At 41.5% G+C, this 23,412-nt stretch overlaps 4 protein-coding genes across 9 annotated transcripts in view; 1 reads left to right on the top strand and 3 right to left on the bottom strand.

The window, feature by feature from the left end:
• The window catches only part of LOC107039764 (MIF4G domain-containing protein), a 6,392-nt gene extending 2,910 nt beyond the window's left edge, over window positions 1-3,482 (bottom strand). Inside the window, exons 1-5 of one of the 4 annotated variants that reach the window (XM_015259539.1) lie at window positions 3,400-3,482; window positions 2,804-2,978; window positions 1,758-1,839; window positions 1,594-1,690; window positions 898-1,081 (exon numbers count right to left, since the gene is read on the bottom strand). In XM_015259539.1, the coding sequence (XP_015115025.1) occupies window positions 898-1,081; window positions 1,594-1,690; window positions 1,758-1,839 (363 nt within the window). In that variant the 5' untranslated portion in view covers window positions 2,804-2,978; window positions 3,400-3,482. Of the gene's footprint in view, window positions 1-897; window positions 1,082-1,593; window positions 1,691-1,757; window positions 1,840-2,353; window positions 2,642-2,803; window positions 3,162-3,399 lie in introns of those variants that run through there. The other 3 variants (XM_015259540.1, XM_015259538.1, XM_015259541.1) reach the window with 3 other exon arrangements.
• Window positions 3,483-4,673: 1,191 nt separating this feature from the next.
• LOC107039762 (hyccin) lies at window positions 4,674-10,489 on the top strand. Its single transcript, XM_015259534.2, has 8 exons — window positions 4,674-4,844; window positions 4,921-5,123; window positions 5,202-5,336; window positions 5,814-5,939; window positions 6,358-6,575; window positions 6,641-6,915; window positions 7,276-7,392; window positions 8,994-10,489. The coding sequence occupies exons 2-8, from the start codon at window positions 4,974-4,976 to the stop codon at window positions 9,464-9,466; spliced, it is 1,494 nt and encodes a 497-aa protein (XP_015115020.1). The 5' UTR covers window positions 4,674-4,844; window positions 4,921-4,973; the 3' UTR covers window positions 9,467-10,489.
• LOC107039763 (kinetochore protein Nuf2) lies at window positions 10,358-13,416 on the bottom strand. 2 transcript variants are annotated; one of them, XM_015259537.2, is made up of 3 exons: window positions 13,073-13,416; window positions 10,895-12,029; window positions 10,364-10,568 (listed from the first exon to the last, which is right to left on the bottom strand). In XM_015259537.2, the coding sequence occupies exons 1-2, from the start codon at window positions 13,232-13,234 to the stop codon at window positions 10,899-10,901; spliced, it is 1,293 nt and encodes a 430-aa protein (XP_015115023.1). In that variant the 5' UTR covers window positions 13,235-13,416; the 3' UTR covers window positions 10,364-10,568; window positions 10,895-10,898. The 2 variants fall into 2 exon arrangements, with proteins under 2 accessions (XP_015115022.1, XP_015115023.1); XM_015259536.2 differs by having other exon boundaries at window positions 10,358-12,029.
• Window positions 13,417-14,731: 1,315 nt separating this feature from the next.
• On the bottom strand, window positions 14,732-22,908 carry LOC107039761 (splicing factor 3B subunit 1). 2 transcript variants are annotated; one of them, XM_015259532.1, is made up of 7 exons: window positions 22,682-22,908; window positions 22,266-22,444; window positions 21,281-21,367; window positions 20,910-21,036; window positions 19,881-19,960; window positions 19,627-19,794; window positions 14,732-18,134 (listed from the first exon to the last, which is right to left on the bottom strand). In XM_015259532.1, the coding sequence occupies exons 1-7, from the start codon at window positions 22,707-22,709 to the stop codon at window positions 14,856-14,858; spliced, it is 3,948 nt and encodes a 1,315-aa protein (XP_015115018.1). In that variant the 5' UTR covers window positions 22,710-22,908; the 3' UTR covers window positions 14,732-14,855. The 2 variants fall into 2 exon arrangements, with proteins under 2 accessions (XP_015115018.1, XP_015115019.1); XM_015259533.2 differs by lacking the exons at window positions 20,910-21,036; window positions 21,281-21,367; window positions 22,266-22,444; window positions 22,682-22,908 and adding an exon at window positions 20,271-20,890.
• Window positions 22,909-23,412: the final 504 nt, after the last annotated feature.

The raw sequence follows: 23,412 nt of genomic DNA, 5'->3' as shown, positions 1-23,412 counted from the left end.
GCAGCCGTGTGACCGTACCCATAAACATCTTCCATATGAGCACCCCCTAATATAGTAATCCTCCATAAATATCGATATCCCCTTTATGACACCTCCTCATATAGACATTCCTTATAAATACAGGCACCTCCCCATATAGGAACCCCCGTATAGGCACCCAGCGTCCCCTGAATTTAAGAGGCACCAGAATTTAAGGGTCCCCCTGAACTTGAGCGTCCCCTGAATTTTTCACCTCATTTTTTAATTTATATAGAGAGATTTTTTACTAAAATATTTAGCGAAACGTCGCAGAAAAAAAATAGAATACGATTTTTCAGGGTCTCGACTCAATTTTTTTTACGTTTCATCGTGGATCTTATTGATCATGTATCGAAAACTTTTACTATTAAACATTTTTATTAAAATACTAGGGGGCTTCACCCCCTGCTCGCTCCGCTCGCTAACCCGGGGGGGGCTTTCCCCCCTCCCCCGCTCGCTTCGCTCGCTCCCCCCCCCCGTCCGTGTGACTGCAGCCGTGTGACCGTACCCATAAACATCTTCCATATGAGCACCCCCTAATATAGTAATCCTCCATAAATATCGATATCCCCTTTATGACCACCTCCTCATATAGACATCCCTTATAAATACAGGCACCTCCCCATATAGGAACCCCCGTATAGGCACCCAGCGTCCCCTGAATTTAAGCGTCCCCCTGAACTTGAGGCCCCTGAATTTTTCGCCTCATTTTTTAATTTATATAGAGAGATTTTTTACTAAAATATTTAGCGAAACGTCGCAGAAAAAAAATATAATACGATTTTTCAGGGTCTCGACTGAATTTTTTTTACGTTTCATCGTGGATCTTATTGATCATCTCGAAATTAGAATAGGAATGCTTTTATGGGAGTTAATTACATGCAGAATATTTCCGCTCGAGGCAGAGGTGTTCAATGCATGCGCCTGTTTTAAGACGGGCCCATGATGATGGTAATTCATCTGCTGACCCTGATGCTGCTGGTACATGTACCTGTGCACATTCCCGCTGGACTTACTCTGCTGGAGGTTGTAGTAACTCGATCGATTCTCATTGTGATTGTGTCTGCAGAGGAAAACCAACAGTCATTATCCATTTCCCATGGACTAATTACCGATGCAATAGTGCTGTTTCAATAAATCAAGTTTCGTTGAGAAGCTTTATGAAGTGATTTTTTTTACTGGCGAGGTATTGCCTGATGAGAAGGTGTTGAAATTCAGTGGATTAAAGGAGAGGGGAGAGTTGTGGGGATTGTGAAGCCTCAGAAAACATCTCAGCTTATTAATTAAAAAAAAAAAAAAAAAAAAAAAAAAAAAAAAAAAAAAAAAAAAAAAAAAAAAAAAAAAAAAAAANAAGGGAAATTGCGGGGTCTCCTAGAAAAAATCTCAAGAGAAAACTTTTCTGATCGACTTTTTCTTATCGAATATCCAATAAAATCAGATAGAAACAAATAGAAATTCGCTAGAAAATTCTTTTGAATTTTTCCATCCGTGGAATCCTCTTAAGCACTCTTAAAGTGTATTTTATGTTAATAAACGCCTTTAATCGTTAATCGTTAAAATCGAAGTTAAACTCACTTTGAATTATTATTATGCATTTCGATCTGCTTCAACGTGAATTCCTTGGCGTGAACGTTCAGCTGTGGGTTCGCCGTTGTGCCTTCTGATCTTCCGCCTCGAAAAATCATACACTATGAAAACTCATTATTCAACGAGTTAACGTAATAACTATAGACCCTTACCTGGTGGTCTGTAAATCTCGATGCTCGGTTTTCCCCGTTGAGCTACACTATTGCTACGTTTTTGGACAACTGCATCCCTCATCTGAACCAATCAACATTAATTGTGGCATTAATTCCATTGTCTTCATTTTTGCAACTTCAAGAGGCCTCAGGAGTAAAAAAAACTACCGAAATGCGGGAAAAACTTTGCGTCCTGAATTCTCAGGCAAAAAATGATGAAAAAATCCGAAAGACGGCTTAAAAAATTTGTTCATATTACAGAAACCGGATGAAGCAAGTTGAGACTTCTCTGAAGAGGCTAAATAATACTGATAAATGTTTAAAAACGCGAGGTGGAGGCGCCGCCATCTTTGACGCCCCGTGCGCCCCCACCTGTCAACCACCTCCTCCATATTTTTTAACACTTCTCAAAATGATTTATCCTTTCATATTGCAAAGTTTATTTAATTCAAATGGACCATTTCTGTTGGCGCGAGTGAAATTTTCGTGGAAAAATTCACAAAACTGTTAAAAAAAAATTGACAAAACGACATAAACATTAGAAACCGTCGCGTGCAGAGTAAAAATTCAAAGTTAACAGCTATTCGCATACTTACAATGACAAGTGCGCGACAAGACTCATGCTCACATCAATACAATATTACGTACTTCACGCACAATTTGACTGGCAAAATGCTGATGTAAAACATACAGAACACCGAAAGGAAAAAGGTTGATCCAATCGTCGAAACAACAGCTCATTCCAACGATTAAAACAGTGGGTACAAAAAAATCAAATAATTCCGAGGGTTTTATTCAGGTATTGGGATGCTCTTCTCACCAAAAGTACATTCGTACACGTTTTCTCCGCGTATTTCAATCCACATTGGGGGGAATAAGGAGGGACGTCCGATGACTAGGAACTAATAATAGCGAGCTGTGTGCCAGTAGCACTGTGTGCACTGTATGTGAAAAAATATATTCAAGCAAACTGCTTCTGTGGGCGATGGGCCTCTGGAAAGCTCAACGGATATAACATTGAATAAAAAATGTTAAAACATGCATACCCAAATTCGTCGTTTCCTCACACCTACGGATGCAGTTGACACAATCCTAGGCGTTCATTATGTGTTGGTCAATAATTTTTATATTTTTATAGTGATGTATTCTTGCCTGAAGCCTTTGATAAATTAAATCGAGTCTTTCGTTTCGCGAGGTGTAGTAACTCGAGGAATGACGAATCTAGATCAAATGAAGGGTTTCTGTGACATCTACGATTATTATCCGCCCACGCACCATTACGTCCTTTTTTTTGTGGCGCGAGCCACAAACGTATTATTATGTCGAATTTCGATTAACGCGTCTCGAATACTCTCTATTGTCGTATTCGAGACAAATATCCCATCCTTGTTCCTCACGAAATTTCTGGACAATTCTCGAACCTTCCATAATAAAAGGTACAGGGGAAGGTAGGGTAAAATGGACACCTTCGACTTTTTTAAAAATATTCATGACGTGTTGAACTGTTCATGAAATGGAATGATTTTATTTTTCAATTGAAAAACAATGATTCCTCTTTGTGATGAGCGAAGACTGAGCTCAATTGATGAATCTATTTCTGAGTTATGAATATTTTTATAAAAGGCAAAAGTGTCCGTTTTACCCCACACTCCTCTATAAACCCTCGTATTCCCGACCAAAATGCTCAGTCAGTCACACTGATGGACTGATTCATTTATTCCAAACGAGATTCGTCAACTGTTAACGAATGGTAGAGTTCAATATGACCAAACGAATATTCGTTAATAGTTAACGAGTGGCTCTGGGGCCAGGCTTTCCTGGAACCAGAGGACTTACAACAAGCGGCTGTCACCAGCCTTATTAGCCTAGTGAGAAACAGGGCTGGGGATGTGTGACTGACCGAAACTAAGGCGGATGTTACAAAAGATCGTATGATTTAGGTGACTCTGGGCGCTTTAAGTGATCAGGCGCGCATATTCTAATTCTAAAAAAAAAAAAATGAGTGGTTCACTTGAAAGGTGAAAATCGAGTCAAATCAGCCTCAAATGTGCCTTTGTTAACTATTAACGAATGAACATTTCAGTAGCGAAGCGGTAAACCGGGTTAAGTCGATTTTGACTATTGGCCAGTTTTTGAAGAATATCTCGGAATCTAACAGAGATAGAAAAATTTTTGTCAAAACCTTTTTTGTAGATGCAATTAAGTGTTATAAAAAAGGTCATGAACAAAATTTCGCTATCTCTCTTAGGTTCCGAGATATCCGTCAAAAACTGACGAAAAGTCAAAATCGACTTAACCCGGTTTACCGCTTCGCTACTGAAATGTTCATTCGTTAATAGTTAACAAAGGNCCATTCGTTAACAATAACTAATCCTTTCTACCAGTGCAGTTCAGTTGAGTTCAGTCCGATTCAGTCTGATACCGACACACGATGTAAACACATCTCTTCAAATCTAAATACAAACGTCTTTATTCCACAACCACGAGTTATTATTGTGTCTCTATACACCTAACGGCCACATTTTTTAATTATTTCAGAGTGGCTGAGCCCTCATTACGAATTATTCGCCCTATCGTCGCTATTCTGCCCTTGACTTAGATATTCCGTTTTCAATTTTTTTCATTTCTAATTCGAATTGATCGCTGTAATTTTAATATTCTTACGACATATCCATTTCTCTGGTAACATTCAAATGTCATAACGAAATGCTTCGAACTCAATTAATCCTCGGTAAATGTCAAGAATGTTTCATTAATCAAAAATAAAGGGCGAAAGGACTGAAATATTATGAATGATCTACAACTTTCTTCATTCAAATAATTCACGCATCTGCGCACGAGAGATTAAGTGGAATCCACCGGTGAAGTAGATCCCTGCAGTACATTTACGTGGAAATTAATGTTGGGCGCCTCTCATTGACGTTCCGAACCTCAGAACGCACACTTTACGTCGTTCAGTCAATCCACTGGTCAATAAAAAAATTGTGGTGTTAATTTGGAGGTTTTTTGTTGATACGTGGTGGGTGCTACGATGAGGTCTGACACAAATTCCACTCGTGAGTCTCGGAAATTTAGATAAACAACAGGGTGAGTCATTAGCTGGTGATAAAAATTTTAATTATCTGCTGAGAGGATTTCAATCACTCGTGATTGATTTTTGCAGGACACCTTTCAGAGGCTTCAGATCATTTTTCGGGACGATATATCGACTTCATCATGACGGAGAGTCTGATCAATGAGTGGCTGATCGACTGTGCTGAGTACTCGACGAGTGAATTGAAGAGTTTCGCCAGCACTCTGGCACAGGACAGCGAGATTGTTCGGGCTCTCTATGTTTTATTGGAGGAGAGGAGCAAGTACAATGAGGTGAATTTATGCTTCAGCACCCTGGACACCGAGGGCATCAGGAATCGTTGAATAATCTTGAATTTGTGTTCTTTCTAGCTAGTGGACACTGTCTGCAATCAGCTGTTCGATTTCTATCGCTCACGAGAGATCGAACTCCAGAGGTTCACTCTCCAGTTCGTTCCTACTCTTATCTTCATTTACCTGAACTCTGTGGCACATGGGGACATCAAGGTGAAGGGGATGGATGGATAGATAGATAGATAGATAGATAGATAGATAGATCAATAGATCAAATTCCAAACAAAGAAATTCTTTTTGGCAATTTTCAACTAGCGATTTTGCTGGCCCAAACAAGACTTGTTTGACAGAGTGTTTGGTTTTATCTCAGTGTAGGTAGAAGCAATTTATTATTTCCCTGAGATACAAAAGATTCTCCAAGGGAAAACCAACATATAACATAACATTACTCTTACATATTTATTCCACTTGAGATCGACTCATCATTTTATTTCTGGGCTGTGAATATTGAAGGGAAATTCTGGAGTTTGTATTTTGCTCCGAAGAAGCAAAAACATGAGTCATTCATTAAGATCAGTCCTTGTTATGTAAGACTTGAGTTTGCATGTGTCATCTTGATGATTATAGACGTCAGGATGACACCGGGGAGTTTTTAATAAGAACGAGGAGTTGACTCTGTTTTTATTGCAGAATTGTCGATCTGTCGAGACACTTCTGATTGGTCTCTACAATCTGGAAGTCGTGGACAAGAATGGAGAGCCCAAATCCGTGTCTTTCAGGCTTCCATCACTGGCTATGCTGTCTATTTATCATGAGGTGAATGGAATAACAATTCCTATGCAGCACGATTGTGAATTGTTTGTTTTTTTAAAAAAGTGTTGAAAATTTGCAATTTAGAATACTGAAATTTAATTCTTTTTCCTATTTAGTTTAGTATGTATATATTATATTATATGATATATAATATAATATTTATACTACATATATTATAGTATTTATATTTTATTTACTTCAATTCAATTTTATGAATAATCGATTTTATGCTATTTATTATATCAAAATTGAGAAAAAAGTGTTAAATTTTTTTTTTAAATATAGTACATCATAATATATTATATGATAGTACAACGCTAAAGAAAGAACACGTTATGCGGAACAGATTGGCTTTAAAAAAACGTGACATTGGATGTTTATCAAAGAGATTTTGTTTTTAATAATATTTTTGAACATTTAGCCATCAAGCCTGGCACCAGCATCCCTAACCGAAAGTGCAGTTCGTCGTTTTGAGGAGTGCAATTCAAAACTAGTAAGCTGGGGTCCACTCCAGCAAGTGGAGACTCTCAATGCCCAGAACCGTCTCAAGGTCATGACAGCACTTCTGTTTATTTATAATCAACAGTTGAGTTACATCAATAAATCAGCGCTGGAGCAGTTGTGCAAAGTGGCGACAAAGTGAGTAGCAGCCCCAAGAGGCCTCAACACTCACCAACATGATGATATTCTCAATGTGTTTTCAGACTCGTCACCCAGGGGTTCATGAAACCAGGACACCATCAACGCTCGTCCTACAGTGAATCGAGTTTTGTCCCTCGCCTCCTCCCACGCATTCCAGTGTCGAATCAATTTCTGTTGGAGTTTCTTCATGGAATTTATTTTGCTATGTACAATGATTGCTGGTACGTGGGTTGTCAGGCAGTGGAAGATGTGCACAATAGGGCATGTTATGACACATATCCTGATGTTATGCTGGTGACAAATGCGATAAGAAACTCTAGCAGCTCGGGACCTTCTGGTGAGGATCATTTTTTCTCATTTATTTGGTAAAATTTCAGTAGCGAAGTGGTAAAACGTGAATATCTCGGAATCTAAGGGAGATAGCGGAATTTTTCTCATGACCTTTTTAGTAGCTCTCGAGTCGCTCTACAAAAAAGGTTATTATGAAAATTTCGCTATCTCCCTTAGATTCGGAAATATTTCCGGAAAACTCAACTAAAGACCAAATCAACTTTAGTTTAAATTGAACAATTTAAATTGACTTGAACCGTTTGACCATTTCGCTACTGATTTGAGGTCATTTATTCATTTATTCGTCATTGAGAAAATAAATTCAATTGATCTATTTGACTGTTCTAATCAATTTTCTTATATTTAGGACAACCTGGAGACAGTGCAATGGGCACAGGGGTCGCCCTATCACCAGCGACAGCTACACCAACGATATCCAAGTCAATGATCACGAATGCCTCTTTCAGGACGAAGAAATTGCCAGGTAGATTTTTATATTCTCACATTCCCCTTCCTCATCTCCCTCTCCGCGTGAATTTTTATCAATTTTTTTAACATGAAAGAGGAATATTTCTGATTTTCTCAACAACTTGCATAAACATCCGGTCGTAAACAAGCAAATGAAAAACTGCGAGAATAAAAATATTAGAGATTGTGCACTTCTTCAGGGTAATTTATTAATCTGTTGAAACAAAATTAATTAAAAATGTAAAAACATGCGACAAAAGCTGTCTCATAATTTACCTAACAATCATTCAAGACTCAATCAGGAATATTTTTGGGGATTTAAGGCCCGAATATACTATCTTTTGAACGTTATCTCGATGTTTTTTTTATCTTTCGTCATCTGAAATTGTCAATTGAGTCCTGCATTATGCAGAAGTTTCGAAAAATTATTAATAATCAAAAAAAAGTAGAAGAAATTCTCAATTTTTTCAAAGAGCATTTTTCATTTATATTCAGAATAATTTGAATAACAAGAAATTGAAAAATGTATCTGATATTTGTAATTTCCACATTTTTCAACTCATTCTGACTCTCAACTAAAAGCGCTCTTTGAAAAAGTTCAGAATTTTTTCTATTTTTTTCGTCATTCTATCATATTTTTGTGAATTTCTACACGACGTACCACTCAATTGACAATTTTGGATTACGAAAGATGAAAAAAAATCCAGATGACATTCGCGAGATAGTACACCGGGGCCAAAGCCCGAAAAAATTGAATTTCCCCAGTATGAACATGCAATTTCGATTAGACGATCTCGACGCCAATTTATTCGAGCCAATCGAGCCAAAACCCGCGGAGCCCAGCCACTCGTCCTCAGCGCCACCAGTGCTGTCAACAAAGCGTCGCGCCTGGCTGCGAAAGCACGCTCAATACTCCCTGGACGACGAGGAAGTCAATCCCCCCCGAAGTGGCGCCTCATCAGTGGACACCTCCCGCCGCGAGAGCCTAGCGAGCAGTCACGGCTCCCCCAACCGCACCTCCCCAAAGCAAAAATCAAAGGAGAAAAAACACGAGGAGGAAGTCCACCGCAGACGCAAAGACAAAGACAAAAACGCGTCACCAGGAAGCGAGAGTCGTCTGAGTGCTGGTGCCAGACTCTACAGGGTCCTTGAGGAGCAAGCACTCGGCGAGAAAATAATCGCATCGATCGACACTTTGTATGTAGAATCAAAAAGTAATCAAGCGAGTTTGAGAAAATGCCAAAAATGCAAAAATCCAAAGTGTAAAAAGTCATTAAAATCCCACTGACGTCGTCAATGGTCACTGCACTATTCTTTTCATTTCGTGCACTCGATGTGTCTTGGCTTCGCTGACTAAAATCTCCAGGAGGAACGCAACGATCTGAGGAACGAAGAGACCTGAGAAAAAGGGAGACGAGTATTTCAAGTAAAAAATCGACACGCACGCTTTTTCACTTTCACTTGCTACAGAAGATGAGGACAGTCGTGTGCAGGGACGTGTACACATGATGTAAATTTTTAGGGAGTTACTTGAGGCTTGCTAAGAGGCGAGAGATGGCTCCGAAGAATTCTCCACTGTTATTTCACTCATTTAATCGTGTGATTTCTTTTTTTCAGATGATATCCCGATAATAGCGAAGGAAGAGGGCAGCGGGGATGCAAAGGCAAACCTGGTGTCGATAACTGAGGAGGGAGAGGGCGGGGACCCCTCGAGAGCCGGCTCGATCCGCCAGTCGACGGGCAAAAGTGCATCGAAAATCTCGAATTTCGGTTTATCGAAGAAGCCGAAAGATAAGGACGGAAAATCCGCGAAGAATGGCTACGTCCAGGGGACTGAGAAGGAGAAGAAGTCGAGTGGACAGATGTCGAAGGAGAGCGTGCGGGGCAGTCGGCCAATGCTCAATAGTGACGAGGTAGACGCCAATGGGGCTGCTGGAAAAAAGAAAAATGATGGCGATAACAGCACCATTGTCGAGCATGAGAAACATCTGTCTGCTGATGTGTCAGAGTCCGTAGAACTCGAGCCTGCGATCGGCCACAGGCACGAGTCAGACAATATTCCATCGTCAGTCCAAGTCAGTTCAGTTTGAGGAGTTGGTTTTTTAAATTAATTAAATGTCGCTCGAGGATCATTTTAGTTGTCGAGTCCTAGGGATCAATTGACGTCGAAGAATCATTCGTTGGATAATGTTTCTGGATTTTTTAACTGTCTATGATATCACTGCCACCTCAACATTAATAGAAGTAGCCGAGAGGGTTAAGGAATTTTTTCAAAGTCGATAGACATTTCGAATCAGTTTTTTATCGCGTTTTCTACGTTCGATGGTTTTTTTTTGGTGATTGTTTCGGAATTTTAGGGGAGGATTCGGTGAATTGGTGGAACTGCGGACCTGACTCCAGTTATCAATGTATATATTCAGATTTATCTTGTTGAACGTTGTAAATTTTGTTCAGATAGTTCGTTAGGATTTCAAATGAGAAATTAGTAGTTAGTATGCCTTTAACGAACCGTTGAGCCTGTTCATATTATGTAAATACGTCGAGGTTAACCGTGTACTAATTACTCTTCAGAATCAAATCGTCTTCACCCAATTTTAGCTATAAAAAGTTGGCCTTTTCAGTGTTATAGAATCGATGTGACATTTCAAATGTGTATATAACAAATTTTCAATCTTCGGGAGTCGACACGAGAGCCAAAATTGTACTTAAATTGTCGGTAACAGATTATTTTTCTTATTTAACGATTCCGTCAAAATGTTTGTCTGGCTCTTCAATGAAAAATTCAATATATCGCATTATTAATTTCCGAGATATTTCAGGAGTAAATTAAAATGCGCAATTCATCAAAATAATGAGAATTCAATATTAAAAATACTGTAAAAATAACGATTTATTTCGAAATATTAAAATGTATCAACTACGGAGAATCACAAAAGTAATAAATTCCAATTAACTCATCCCAGAATTCTGAGCATCTTATCGTAAAATAATGTGAGAGTTCAATATGAAACTAGTCGACGTTTTGATCTCATTCGAGATCCTCTTCAGGACTTCCCACTCTTCATTAATCTGTGAGTAACGACACAATTATTAAAATGAAAATATTAAAAATACTGCAAAAATAATGATTTATTTCGAAATCTTAAAATGCATCAACAACGGAGAATCACAAAAGTAATAAATTCCAATAAACTCATCATTCCATCCCAGGATTCTGAGCACTTTATCGTAAAATAATGTGAGAATTCAATATTAAAAATACCCAAGAAGGTGGTTCTTCCTTGATCTTGCGATCACCAGTAAATAAATCAACATCAATTAATCATGACGTGAAACTAGTCGACATTTCGATCTCATTCCCACCCTTCATTAATCTGTGAGTAACAACACAATTATCATTGGAATTTCATACAGCATTAAAATGAAAATATTAAAAATACTGCAAAAATAATGATTTATTTCGAAATCTTAAAATGCATCAACAACGGAGAATCACAAAAGTAATAAATTCCAATAAACTCATCACTCCATCCCAGGATTAGCTGCGGAATGCAGCCTCTGCACCTTCGCCACCTCCGAATCATGCAGCTCCTGGCACTCCTTGAAGAACGTCTCAATATCCCTCTCAACCTCCCCCACGATCCTCCGAATTTTCAAAGTCTCGGACCCCAACTCAGTGCACCTGATCTCCAAGTTCTCCCTCTTCCTCTCCAACGACTTCTTCTCCGCATCAATCTCCATAAAACTCTTCTTGACCTTGAGAATCCTCTCCTGGCACTGTTTCTCGCATTCCTGAATGGCCCCAGCGATCACCTGGTGCTCCTCCTGATTCCCCAGATTCTCCGCAAGACTGATAGTCCTCTGTGCCTCCTCGACCTCCTCCCTGAGCCTCTCGTTCTCCTTCTTCATGGCCTTGAGCTTCTTCTGGTCCTCAATGACCTCCTTCAATTTACTCTGCTCCTTCTTGATGAGGCCCAGAGCGGCTTCGAAATTCTGGAGTAGTGTCTTCTTGTGGAGAATAGCCACCAGCATGTTCTCTCGCTTCTCCTCTTGATTTTTCCTGGCCTCTGTGAGCTCCCTCAACTGCGCCCTGAACTTCTCAGGAGACTTGACGATCCTCGCACTGAGTTCGTCCAGGGTGTCCTGACGCTTCTGCAGGTTCGCCCTCTTGGCCTGGTTCCTCGCGATCTTCTGAGCCCTCAACTCCTCCCTCTCTTTGAGCACTTTATCGTCACTCGCGATTTTACTTTTGTTCTGGGAAATCCTGACTTCATTATCGTTTACGTCCTCCCGTATCCTCTCGAGCTCCACCTTCTTCTGGGCCGTCGTCATCGCCTGCTTGTTCATCCTCTCCATGATCTCCTGCTTCTGCGTCCGGACACTCTGGATCCTCTCTGCTCTGGACAAAACCCCATCGATTCTCCCCTGCATGTGGGACTTCTTGTTGTTCGCGTAGAGGAGGAAATTCCCCATGAGCCTGAGCTGCCTCTTGGCTCTGATGTGGCGGGGGGATGTGATGTCCGTGATCTGGAAGTCCTTCAGGAATATCTTACGGCCCACAGTCGCCATTGCCTCTCGGAGGTTCAGGATGGGCGCCACCCAGGCGTTCTCCGGGTTCGTTACCTCCAGGGCGTTCAGCTGGTTCGGTGTCAGCTTTAAAATAATTGAGGGATCGTTAGGGGCGAGGGAATTCACTCCTGGGAGGGATTTCAGGGAATAAATTCAAAGCTAAAGGAGGTGTTCACCAAAATAAGTGGAGGAGTAGGAAGAATAGTATGAGGGACTGGGGATGGGCGACGTTTTAAAAAATATCTACTTAGGTTATTGATGATTTGATGAATTGGGAACTCATTATGTCAATTTGAGGAAGATTAAGGAAATTTTGAGGAAGTTTCAATTGTAAGCGAAACGTCGCGAAGTGAGAATAATCTAGTGCAGTTTTTCTTCGCATTTCCCATGATCCTACTTCCTTAATATTAACTAGGGAGATGAATAATAACTTCATAGATCAATTCAGTAGCGAAGTGGTACAACGGTGTAAGTCAATTTTGACAATTGACCAGTTTTCAATGAATATCTCGGAATCTAAGGGAGACAGCAAAATTTTTGTCATAACCTTTTTTGTAGAGCCGACTGAGAGCTACAACAAATGCAATTACAAAAATTTCGCTATCTCCCTTAGATTCCAAAATATTCCTCAAAAACTCAACGGGGAGATAAGTCGACTTCAACCGCTTTACCACTTCGCTACTGAATTATTATTATTAATAGCTCTGTTTTTCAGAGCTATTAATAACAAGATCAATGGGAATTCCATGTAAATTATTCGTTGTTAAAACTTTGAAGATTTTTTACTCGAAATTTGAAGAGTTATTCAGTAGTGAAGTGGTGAATCAGGTGAAGTCGATTTTGACTATTGTCAGCTTTTGATGAATATCTCGGAATCTAGGAGAGATAGCAAAATTCTTCTAAGGACCTTTTTTATAACTCTCAAGTAGCCCTACAAAAAAGGTCATGACAAAAATTTTCCAATCTCTCTTAGATCCCGAGATATTCGTCAAAAACTGACAATAGTCAAAATAGCCAAAATCGACTTGACCCGTTTGTTGAATTTCTGTTGAATGTCTCGAACTTTTAGACGAGTTCATGACCTCTTCATTTATTTCGGGAATTCGAGGCTGATTTGAAGGACTCACCTGTTTAATCGCAGCAACATTAATATGGCAGTGAGTGAAAAACGCCGAGATGAGGTTCACCATGAAATCCTCGGTCGGACTTTTTATTTGCTCCAGCGATGAGGGGAGAGCCACTTGCTCCAGGAGTGTTTGCATAGCCTCGAGGGTATCGGCATTATCCATGTTTCGTGCCGCTAAAATTTCACTCTAATCAACGAGAAAAACGCACTCTTCCAGGGGAATAACTCAATAAACTCAATGTTGTCACTCGTGCCAAGATGGACTCTGTTTTCCGTTGAAATTTCAAAAGGTTTCCACCAATGAAGTCCCTCGAAACCCGACAGCCCCCGAGGATAATCGAAGCTCGGGGTTTGACCAATGAAATTTAACCCCGAATGTGCGAATAAAACGCGCCGGACCGCCATATTTCGGGCTAGAAACCGCCCGAGGGGATCAGGAGCGCACGACAGCAGAGGAGGTATTCTCTGTGTGCGCAGTTGACCTGCGCACGGCTCATGTTCTCCTGATACAATTCGTGAGTTTTCGAACATCAAAGTGGCATTTTGACGACTTCGGATGCCTGAGGGACGTCCGCAGGACTGAATCAACCGAAATTTCGATGGGAGCAATCGTCAATTTTATTACGAAAAATGACCAAAACTGAAATGTAAATTCGACTTTAATTACCAAATGAGCGCATCCCGGTCTGGACTATCCATTTTTTGCAGTAAAAAATCTGCGGGTGGCTGCAGCTTTGATACAGCTGTAACTTTACGTGGACAGGGGAGGGTAGGGTAAAATGGACACTTTTGACTTTTTTAAAAATATTCATAACTCAGAAACAGATTTATCAATTGAGCTCAGAGTTCATCACAAAGAGAAATCATTGTTTCTCAATTGGAAAATAAAATTATTCCAATCAATGTGGAATCAATCAATGTGGAATAAATGAATTGACCCGAACGTTTGACTTAAGTACTTTAAAAATTCCCCGACTCATTTTACTGCCCCTGAAAAGATGTACTAGGTTCATGAAATAAAAACTCCACAATCTTACATATACAGCAATTATATTAAACATAAAATCCACATGAACATTTCTAAATATTGTTTAAAGAATAAGAAAACATTATCCGTGATTATTCTCCTGCATTTCGATCTCTGGAAAAAGAATCTATTACAGCACATAGTTAAGTTCATACATTTTGACGACTTCGGATGCCTAAGGGACGTCCGCAGGACTGAATCTACCGAAATTTCGATGCGAGCAGTCGTCAATTTTATTACGAAAAATGACTAAAACTGAAATGTAAATTCGACTTTAATTACCAAATGAGCGCATCCCGGTCTGGACTATCCATTTTTTGCAGTAAAAAATCTGCGGGTGGCTGCAGCTTTGATACAGCTGTAACTTTACGTGGACAGGGGAGGGTAGGGTAAAATGGACACTTTTGACTTTTTTAAAAATATTCATAACTCAGAAACAGATTTATCAATTGAGCTCAGAGTTCATCACAAAGAGAAATCATTTTTTCTCAATTGGAAAATAAAATTATTCCAATCAATGTGGAATAAATGAATTGACCCGAACGTTTGACTTAAGTACTTTAAAAATTCCCCGACTCATTTTCCTGCCCCTGAAAAGATGTACTAGGTTCATGAAATAAAAACTCCACAATCTTACATATACAGCAATTATATTAAACATAAAATCCACATGAACATTTCTAAATATTGTTTAAAGAATAAGAAAACATTATCCGTGATTATTCTCCTGCATTTCGATCCCTGGAAAAAGAATCTATTACAGCACATAGTCAAGTTCATACCGAATGTACTGGTTCTTGGGGTCATTGAGAATCCTGGGGTATCCCGCGACCAGTGCATCCTGTCCCCCGATATAAAGTGAATTATATATTTTCCAGTAGACATCGCGCACCTTCCTGGCAGGATGGAAGAGCCCCTGGAGGGTGTACTGAAGGATTTTAATGGGTCCGAGGGCGACCCTGAGCCCGTCCACAGCGTCCATGAAGGCCTGAACGAGATGCGGCGACGTCTCAAAGACATTCGGCCAAACATGATTAAGAAGATGAATGAGAGCGTCCTCGCAGCCGAACCCGTAGACCCCCAGAGCCATGTGTTTGATAGCTGCACACGCGGTCTGCCGATGAACCAGATCCCTGTCCATGAGTGCGTCCTCCAACAGAGGACTGACAGCATAAATATAGTCCTTCCCCATCTCCCCGATGTACTCAAACAAAAAGCTGAGCGACTTGAGGACTCCATTCTGCACATTGAGCTCAGGAACCCTGTACTCATTCATCAGAGCTGGGAGAACAGTGAAAGGGCTGCAGGTCTCAGCGACAATGGCAATAGCAACAGTCGTGCAGACCCTGTTCTGCCTCTCCTGTACTTTGAGATTATTGAGAAGAGTGGCGAGGACATCGTGAGGGCCAATGGCCTTGGCGATGTACCCAAATGTGTTGACAGTAGCCCTCCTGATGGCCTTCTTGTGTGCCTTGAGGAGCTCCAACAGTTCGAAGCAGATCCTCATCCACTCCCTCGCTGAGACGTACTCAGGCCCCCTGTCGGCGATCCTCCCCACGAGGTCGATGCAGTTCTCCTGGACTTTCTCATGTCGATTTTTCAGAATGGGCGTGAGCCTGGGGAGGAGGTCCTTAATGGGAGGGGTCATCTTGGTCATTCCGATGACATTCACAATGGCCTTGAGGGCCCCCAAGATGCTCCCCAGCACCTCCGGGTACTCCTCCCCGAGGTATTCGTAGAGTACAACCCCCAGATGGCCCATGAGCTTCTCCTCCTGGCACGTCTTCATGACAACAGCAATCCTGGATATGAGGTCAGCCGCCTGTTGCCTGACCTTCGCCGATTTGTTGTTCAGCCTCCAGAGGATGGTGCCACAGATCTGGGGGAGGTAGGCCTTCACCCTCTTCCCCAGGGTGTTGACAATAGTTCCAAATCCATTCAGCATGACGACGTCCTCAGTCGTCTGCTCCTGAAAAGCGTAAAGAATTCCGTCGATCAGCTGCTCCTCGAGCCTCGAATCGACGTCAGCAGCCCCCAGATTCCCCATTATCTTCTCGATTGTCTCCATCACCATTTTCCTGTACTGCTCGTTCTCGTCCTTGAGATCGTCCACCACTCGATTGATGATCTCAGACGCCCCCACCTTATTCGCAATCTCCACAGTGGTGTCCACCAGCTGTCGGTAGTTCCTCCTGTCGAGGGCCATCCGGTGATTCCAAAAGTGCTTGAAGAAGTGGGGGAGGATCTCGTCCTTGATGTACTGGGCCTCCACACCGTCAGTCCCACAGCACTGCTTAACCACCTTCAGAACAATCTTCTTCATCTCCTCGTCAGGGGACTGAAACTCCCTGATGAGGATCAGCATGACTTCCCTCGTGTAGTAATTCGCGTACTCCGCGTCCATCAGGGGGATGAGATAGCCAATGGCCTTGAGGAAGGCGGCGAGGCCCTTCCCCCGGTGGGTCCTGATGCCCTTCCACAGGGGCTTGAGGACAGAGTCAAAGCTCTCGATGCCGTAGGGTGTGGCGGCCTCCGCCAGAGCAGCAATCGCCAAAGCTGTGATCGTTCTGACTTTCTGCTGCTCATCCACGAGCCCATGCTCGATGATCTCCACGAGACTCTTGAGGTGAGGGAGAATGGCGCAGCCCATGAGGATCGCAATCTGCTGGACGATCTTGATGCCCGTGTGCCTCGCCTGCCACGACTTCTTGCTCCTGCAGACAGCCTTCAAGAAAGGAAGAAGCGAGGGGATTCCCAGGGCTGACGCAACAACAGCGAACGCCCTGGCCGTCGTGTTCCTCACGTACTCGTCGATATTATCGATGTCCGGTCGCATCGTGGAGATCATTGTCGCCAGACCCGCTGCCTTCGCCAGGTTCGAGATGATCTCTCGACCCTCAACCCTCGCGTAATAGTCCTCGTCGATCAGCAGGGGCTCGATTACGACGAGAATCTTGTGAACGTACGGCCGCACCAGGTCGTCCAGCTTGTAGAGAATTCTGTCGATCACCTTCACCAGGAGATGACGCTCCTGGTCCTCCAGGGTGGGGGACATCAGCAGGGGGAGGATCTGGTTGAACAGAGGACCAGCCCCAAACTCCCTGGCTTTATCCGTTATCTGTCTGAGAGCTGCTTTCCTCATCGGAGGGGTTCCATTCTTGATTTTCAGCAGGAGTTTCATGATCTTTCGCTCCTTCTGCTCTTCAGGGCTCAGGGACTCCTCGTCGACGTCCACCAGGAGTTTGTCAAAGTACTGGGCGTCCTCGGGCTTCATGAAAGGGAGATTTCCCTTGGGCTGATTGTCCACGAATTTTGCGGATTTGTCCTCGGTCTGGATGAAGAAACCCTGGGGGGTCCCGGCGATGGGGGTGGGGGTCGCCGTGAGCTTCCTGGCGGGGGTTCTGATGGGGATGTAGCCCGCTGGGGGCTGCAGGACCTTGTAGCCAGGTGGAAAGAGGGCGTCCAACTCGTCGTCGGAGAGGGGGCGATTTCTCTCGTCGATCTCTCGCTCCCAACGGTACGCCTGCAACTGCTCAGGGGTCATTGACATCAGGTGGCCGGGGGTGGGGGTCGCCAACCCCATGGCCTTCGGCCCTGTCGGGGTCACTGCACTGGGGGTCATCATGGTTTGGTGGGGAGTCGTCAGAGGAGTCGCTGGGGTCTGCGGTGTCATCGATCCTGGGGTCTGGTTCGAGGGGGTCTCGTCCCATCTTGAACGACGCTTTGAGGCGGAGGGGGTGGGGGTCTCCTGGATGAGGTCACCTGCTACTCGGTCTGTCCGCGGGGTCTCCGCCCAACCGCTGTTGTGGCCCGGGGTCTCCCGCTCGGTCTTCGGGGTCTCGTCCCAACGATTTCTTCGGCTTGTTATTACTTTGTCGTGGGAGGGGGTCTCACGGCCGGGGGTCACTGCGCCGGGGGTGGCGTGGCCCGGGGTCGAGTCCCACATGCGGGTGGAGACACCGGGAGTCGCACCCGGGGTCTCGCCACCCTTGCCGTGGCCCGGGGTTTCGTCCCAGCGAACTGCTGCTGGCGTTACCTGGGGGAGTTAATTTGACTGTTGGAGTAAATTACTTTCCGGTGGGCCTGGAGGGGGGTGAGATATATAACGCGAGTGATGTCGTCAGGGTTTACGTGAGGAATGGGAAAAACAAACTGGGGTTTGGCATGTCTGTAGTGAATTGGTAAACTAGGATAAGTGCATTTCAACTGAGGACAGTTATCAAGCGATATCTCGTAAATAAAAACAGATATCGAAATTTTTATTAGGACCTTTTTTGTAGAGGGAGATGTGGGCTACAAAAAAGTTTGTGACAAAAATTTCGATATCTGTTTTTATTTACGAGATATCGCTTGATAACTGTCCTCAGTTGAAATGCACTTATCCTAGTTTACCAATTCACTACAGATGTGACTGCTAGTTTTTGCGTTATTAGTCCTTTTCTTTTTTTTCGTTTCTACCGATTTCATTGGGAGTGAGCTTTCGAATGCATCCGTAAGGAATGACTGGTCCTTGGGACAGGCATACAACCGTCACCACGTGCTACAGGGGGTCCACAGGAAGATATTCAAGCTTTTAAGGAAATAGATTTATACAAAAGGTTAAATATCTCAGAAACTGCTCGGCCGATTGCGCCTGTCCAAAATACGAATCTTCAATATTGCGAGAGATATAATCACACTAAATTTCAACCTGCTATTTTCAGTTTTTCTCAAAATATCGTGCGTGCAAGAATGAAAAAATTTGAAAAACGAAAAGACGGGAATATCTCTGAACCTTTGGATGGACGGGTATACATATTTTGATTGATCTAGATAGTGGCCACCGGGACAAGTATTTTGAAAAAAAAAATTGAAATCCGTTCAGTAGTTCATGAGATATTTGAAGAAATATATTTACACAAAAGGTTGAATATCTCAAGAACCGCTCGGTCGATTGCGCTCATCCACAATACCAACTTTTTATGTTATAAAAGCTAGAAGCATGCAAAATTTCAACTTGCTGTCTCCATTTTTTTATTAAGTTATCGTGTAAACAAAATTTTTCATGAAAAACCGAAAAACGGCGATATCTTCAAATTTTGTCTGAACGGGTATATATATTTTGATTGATCTAGATAGAGGCCATCGAGACGAGTATTTTGAAATAAAAAAAAATGAAATCGGTGGAGCAGATTTTGAGATATTGAGGAAAAACGAAATTTAAAGAAGTTGTTATATCTCAGGAACTACTGGACCGATCGGGCTGAAACTGCGCACCAAAGTGAAGCTTAATAATAGCTACCATGAACCAAAATTTCCGACTTTTATCGACAAATTTCACCGTATTAATGTTAAATTTTCTAAAAATTGATCACCAAAAACCCTAAAAACATCATTTCTTCACGTTTGATAACATTCTAGACCATTCGCCCTCAAAATTAGACAATCTAAAAATCGCTCAAATACAAGGCTTCCATCCGGAAGCAAAAAGAAATAATAAAAATGAGAAAAATGTTAAATGCATTCCCTTCAATTTCCCTTGAACCTACATCTGCATTATCCCAAGAAGTCGGTGTGGCGACTGTTCCAGCAGGTTTTTTCACAGCCGGTGCATCCTCAGTCTGATCCCATCTACCTCGTTTCTTAGGGGCTGGTTTTGGCTCGCCGTTTGCCTTGAGAGTGCCATCTTTAGCTTTCTCTGCGATTTTCTTTCTCAACTAAAACAGAAAATGAAAATCATGGGTATTTCAACCTCACTGACTACTTCAAAAAATTTCCAAACCCTTGAATATGTTTCACTCACCTCAGTCTCTTCTCCTTTGAGCAACTGCTCTCGCATAATCTCGGTGTACGTCCTAGACCCAATGTCCGGTGTTTTTCCACCTGTAACCACCAATCAAAAGTCACGCGAAGCGCAACAATTAGTCATGAATTCCCTAACGATAATAAAAAATCTCTTCGTTATAGAAAAAAATGAAATTGAGTCCCTAATCATTCGATTTTAATTATTCAAATGCCCTTTAATTCGTCTTCCTGATGCTTGAGGCAGGCTACTGAATTGGCCCCCCCTCTCCCTCTCAAGCCATAAAAAATTCTACCAAAACGTATTAACAACAGTTGAAATAATTCCGAGACTTGAGTGGAAGATAAAGAGCTGCAGCAGTAGCCAGTAGGGCACATTATAAATACGTACGTGATGGGGTTTCTTATTGGTCGCACAGGGATCACATTATGTCCTGCTCACATCTCTTCCACGTATTTTATTCAAATGCCATCTAAAAATCAACTCATTTCTCGTTAATATTAATTTGTCTTTCACATCATTCATAAACCACTCATACTAGTAATTCTGTATTAAATATTGAAACAAAGAGAAATAAATGATGTTTATGCAAAGTATTGACACGAGACCCAGACATTTACAAAATTTCATCAATTAGAATCGAAAGTAATTAAAACGAACGGAAAATGTCTCGTCTCAGTTGCAATCAAACACTTGCATCGCGTGAATCTTTATTTTTTTTTTAACCTTGGACATAGGTATCCTGGGAAAGCGGATGATTCCAAATGTGCAGACCGTCACTAAGATTGGAAAACAAATTTCATACATTAGTATAAACTTTGAAAACTAAATATTTCGTCACAGACACACGCCCATTCGTTCCAAACGTCCATTCATCCCAAAAAAAAATGCAAGAATTTATCGTTATGAGAATTTTGATAACTGTTAGTTCTGTACATTCTTGCATTGATGATTGATCTTGTCTAATAGACTCACTTAAGACTAGATTAATGGATAGTGAATTAAGTTAGTTGGGAATCAATAACAAACCTTCGGCAAATGGATCAACTCGCTCGGGCGATATGATCATACGTCGACGTTTCTGACGATACTCGTCTTCTCGGTCTGCTATCGTTGGTCTACGTCTGTCTGCAAACGGATCGTATTCTTTTTCACTCTGAAATTACGGGGAAAAGGTCATTTAGGTCAGAGAGAATGCGAGATAATTCATCTATTTTTCATTGTTAAAACTAAAATTAATTCCAATTGAGTATCAATGATAAAGATATGGCTCTCGATTGAATGGAAGAGCAAAATCATTGAATAGTTCAATTTAATGGGATCAATTAAATAAAGTATGAAGCGTGGAGAAAAAATAAAAATGAAATGAAAAGTAACAAATGCTAGAAATGTAAATTTACCTGTGCAACATCGTTGAGGAGTGCTGCAGGGGCTGTGTACCCAGACCTCTGTTTGGTTGAGAATGTTGTTGGCTCATAGTCTTCGTCCTAGAATCATCGCAGTTCATCAATTAATCGTTCTCATTAAATGAAAATCGATTAAGGCGAGACTACTATAAGTTTATCGATTATATATGTCTAAAAACTAATAATTAGCGCAAAAAAACTAATTGTTTATTGTTCGATTACCCCGCAAACGTTTAAAATGTTAAAAACAGTCCAGGACCCCCAATTTTTGAGCTACAAAGGTATTTTTTTTTGAAAAATATATGCAATAACAATTGCGAATAAGTTTTTTGAAATTCAACTCCCACACAGCTAATTTCGTTATCATTTTAATAAAAAATTGCACGATTCATGCAAAATAGTCCGAAAAATACTTCTGAAAGAATCGAGAATAGATTTTGAATATTTCAAGGATAATTTTTCTGCCTATTTTACATGAATTGCGCAAATTTTTATATTAAACAATCGAAATTAGCTAGTGTAGGAGTCGAACTTCATAAAACTAATTCGTAATTGTTATTGCACACATTTTTTCAAAAATAAAAAAAAACCCTCTGTAGTTCAAAAATTGAGCTAACGAGCAATAAACAATTAATTAGTTTGCACTAATTATTCATTTTTAGACATACATAGGAGAGAGCGGGGTAAAATGGACACTTTCGATTTTTTATAGAAATATCCATAACTCAGAAAGAGATTTATGAATTAAGCTCAGTTGAGGTGCATCACGAGGGAGAATAATTCTACTTTCAACTGAAACATAAGATTATTCCATTTGATCAATTATTCAACACGTCACGAACATTTAAAAAACAGTAAAAATGTCCATTTACCCCACTCTCCCCTGATGGATTTTCAATGCATGAGAAATATCACTCCATATCCCATGACTTAAAACTCCCAGTCTCCCCTTAAAAAACAAATCCTCCAGAGCAATTACCTCAATCTCATCGTTGGCAGCAATAGACGTGACATATCCATCATATTTGTTGTTAGTCCCATCGTAAATGTCCTGATCATAGAACCCAGTCTTCCCGAGGCCCACCTGCTCCTTCTCAGTCGTCGCACTCTGGATCTCCTTCTTCTTCGACTGTATCTCCCTGATCTGGGCTTCAATATCTTGAAAAAAAAAGAAAAATCCTCGATAATCATTGCAAAATACGTGGCTGGGGCAGCCCAAGCGATGCAACTCTGCCCCAACATAACCTCAAACCTTCGAACATCCAGGAATCGTCACCACCGCGTAATCATCCCCGACAATTCTCCCCCGTAAATTATTTTCCCCAGAAATTGTCGAAGATTTTTATTGTCAAGAGCCTCGACAGACCGATTGAACGGGGAAATATGTGGAATTACCTTCGTGTGTTCGTGGAATGGAGTCCATGGTGCCCCTAGTCAAGCCCCAAGAGCCCCGACACTTCCTTATTGACCCTCAATTCGTATTGAATCACTAGCCCATGAACTCTTAACAATCCCAGCCCTATTTCCTCAACCGACTGTTCACTGCCCCCTTTACACCACTTTGATTAATTAATTAATTACGGTCCACTCCAAAATGCCTTCGGAGCGATTCCCTGCTAACGACTCGAGTGAAGTGAGCAATGAAGCGCGGATGACGTAATTCGGCGGTGAAATTCGAATCCAATTCAGTAGCGAAGCGGTGAACAGGTTCAAGTCGATTTAGACTATCGGTCAGTTTTTCATGATTATCTCGGAACCTAAGGAAGATAGCAATTTTTTTGTAATAACCTTTTTTATAGCTCTTAATTCGCTCTACGAAAAAGGTTATAATGAAAATTCCGGTATTTCTCTTAGATTCGGAGATATTCCTCGAAAACTCAGCGACGAGCTAAGTCGACAAACTGGTTTATCGCTTCGCTACGGAATTATTGGATGGAAATTTTCTGAACTATTTAACGCGAAGAAATCACTATTGAGGGGTGATGTTTTGAGAATTATTCATGTTTATTCAGAGTTTTATGACATTGCCTGAAAATTTTCTCGTTTTTATGTTCGTGGACCCTTTGGCATTTTAAAGAAAGGTTTCATTACTTTTTTTTGTTCCAGGGAATTACCTGAATAAAATG

Source organism: Diachasma alloeum, unplaced genomic scaffold (genome assembly GCF_001412515.2).
Source record: "Diachasma alloeum isolate Michigan unplaced genomic scaffold, Dall2.0 Dall_scaffold_00307, whole genome shotgun sequence".
NCBI lineage: Eukaryota > Metazoa > Arthropoda > Insecta > Hymenoptera > Braconidae > Diachasma > Diachasma alloeum.
Note: the sequence above shows the minus strand (reverse complement) of the source record. Positions and strands in the feature narration are given on the sequence as shown.

What these genes read in the sequence shown, in the direction of transcription:
- LOC107039761 (XM_015259532.1), bottom strand. Translation starts at nt 22,709, where the DNA reads ATGGACTCCATTCCACGAACACACGAAG. An exon ending in TCCTCAACGATGTTGCACAG is followed by an intron (nt 21,037 to 21,280) that starts GTAAATTTACAT and finishes CCGTAATTTCAG; the next exon opens with AGTGAAAAAGAATACGATCC. An exon ending in TCAAAGGAGAAGAGACTGAG is followed by an intron (nt 19,795 to 19,880) that starts GTGAGTGAAACA and finishes TTTCTGTTTTAG; the next exon opens with TTGAGAAAGAAAATCGCAGA.
- LOC107039762 (XM_015259534.2), top strand. Translation starts at nt 4,974, where the DNA reads ATGACGGAGAGTCTGATCAATGAGTGGCTGATCGACTGTGCTGAGTAC. An exon ending in TTGTGCAAAGTGGCGACAAA is followed by an intron (nt 6,576 to 6,640) that starts GTGAGTAGCAGC and finishes ATGTGTTTTCAG; the next exon opens with ACTCGTCACCCAGGGGTTCA. An exon ending in CAGGACGAAGAAATTGCCAG is followed by an intron (nt 7,393 to 8,993) that starts GTAGATTTTTAT and finishes TCTTTTTTTCAG; the next exon opens with ATGATATCCCGATAATAGCG.
- LOC107039763 (XM_015259536.2), bottom strand. Translation starts at nt 13,234, where the DNA reads ATGGATAATGCCGATACCCTCGAGGCTATGCAAACACTCCTGGAGCAA. An exon ending in ATGTTGCTGCGATTAAACAG is followed by an intron (nt 12,030 to 13,072) that starts GTGAGTCCTTCA and finishes ATTATTTTAAAG; the next exon opens with CTGACACCGAACCAGCTGAA.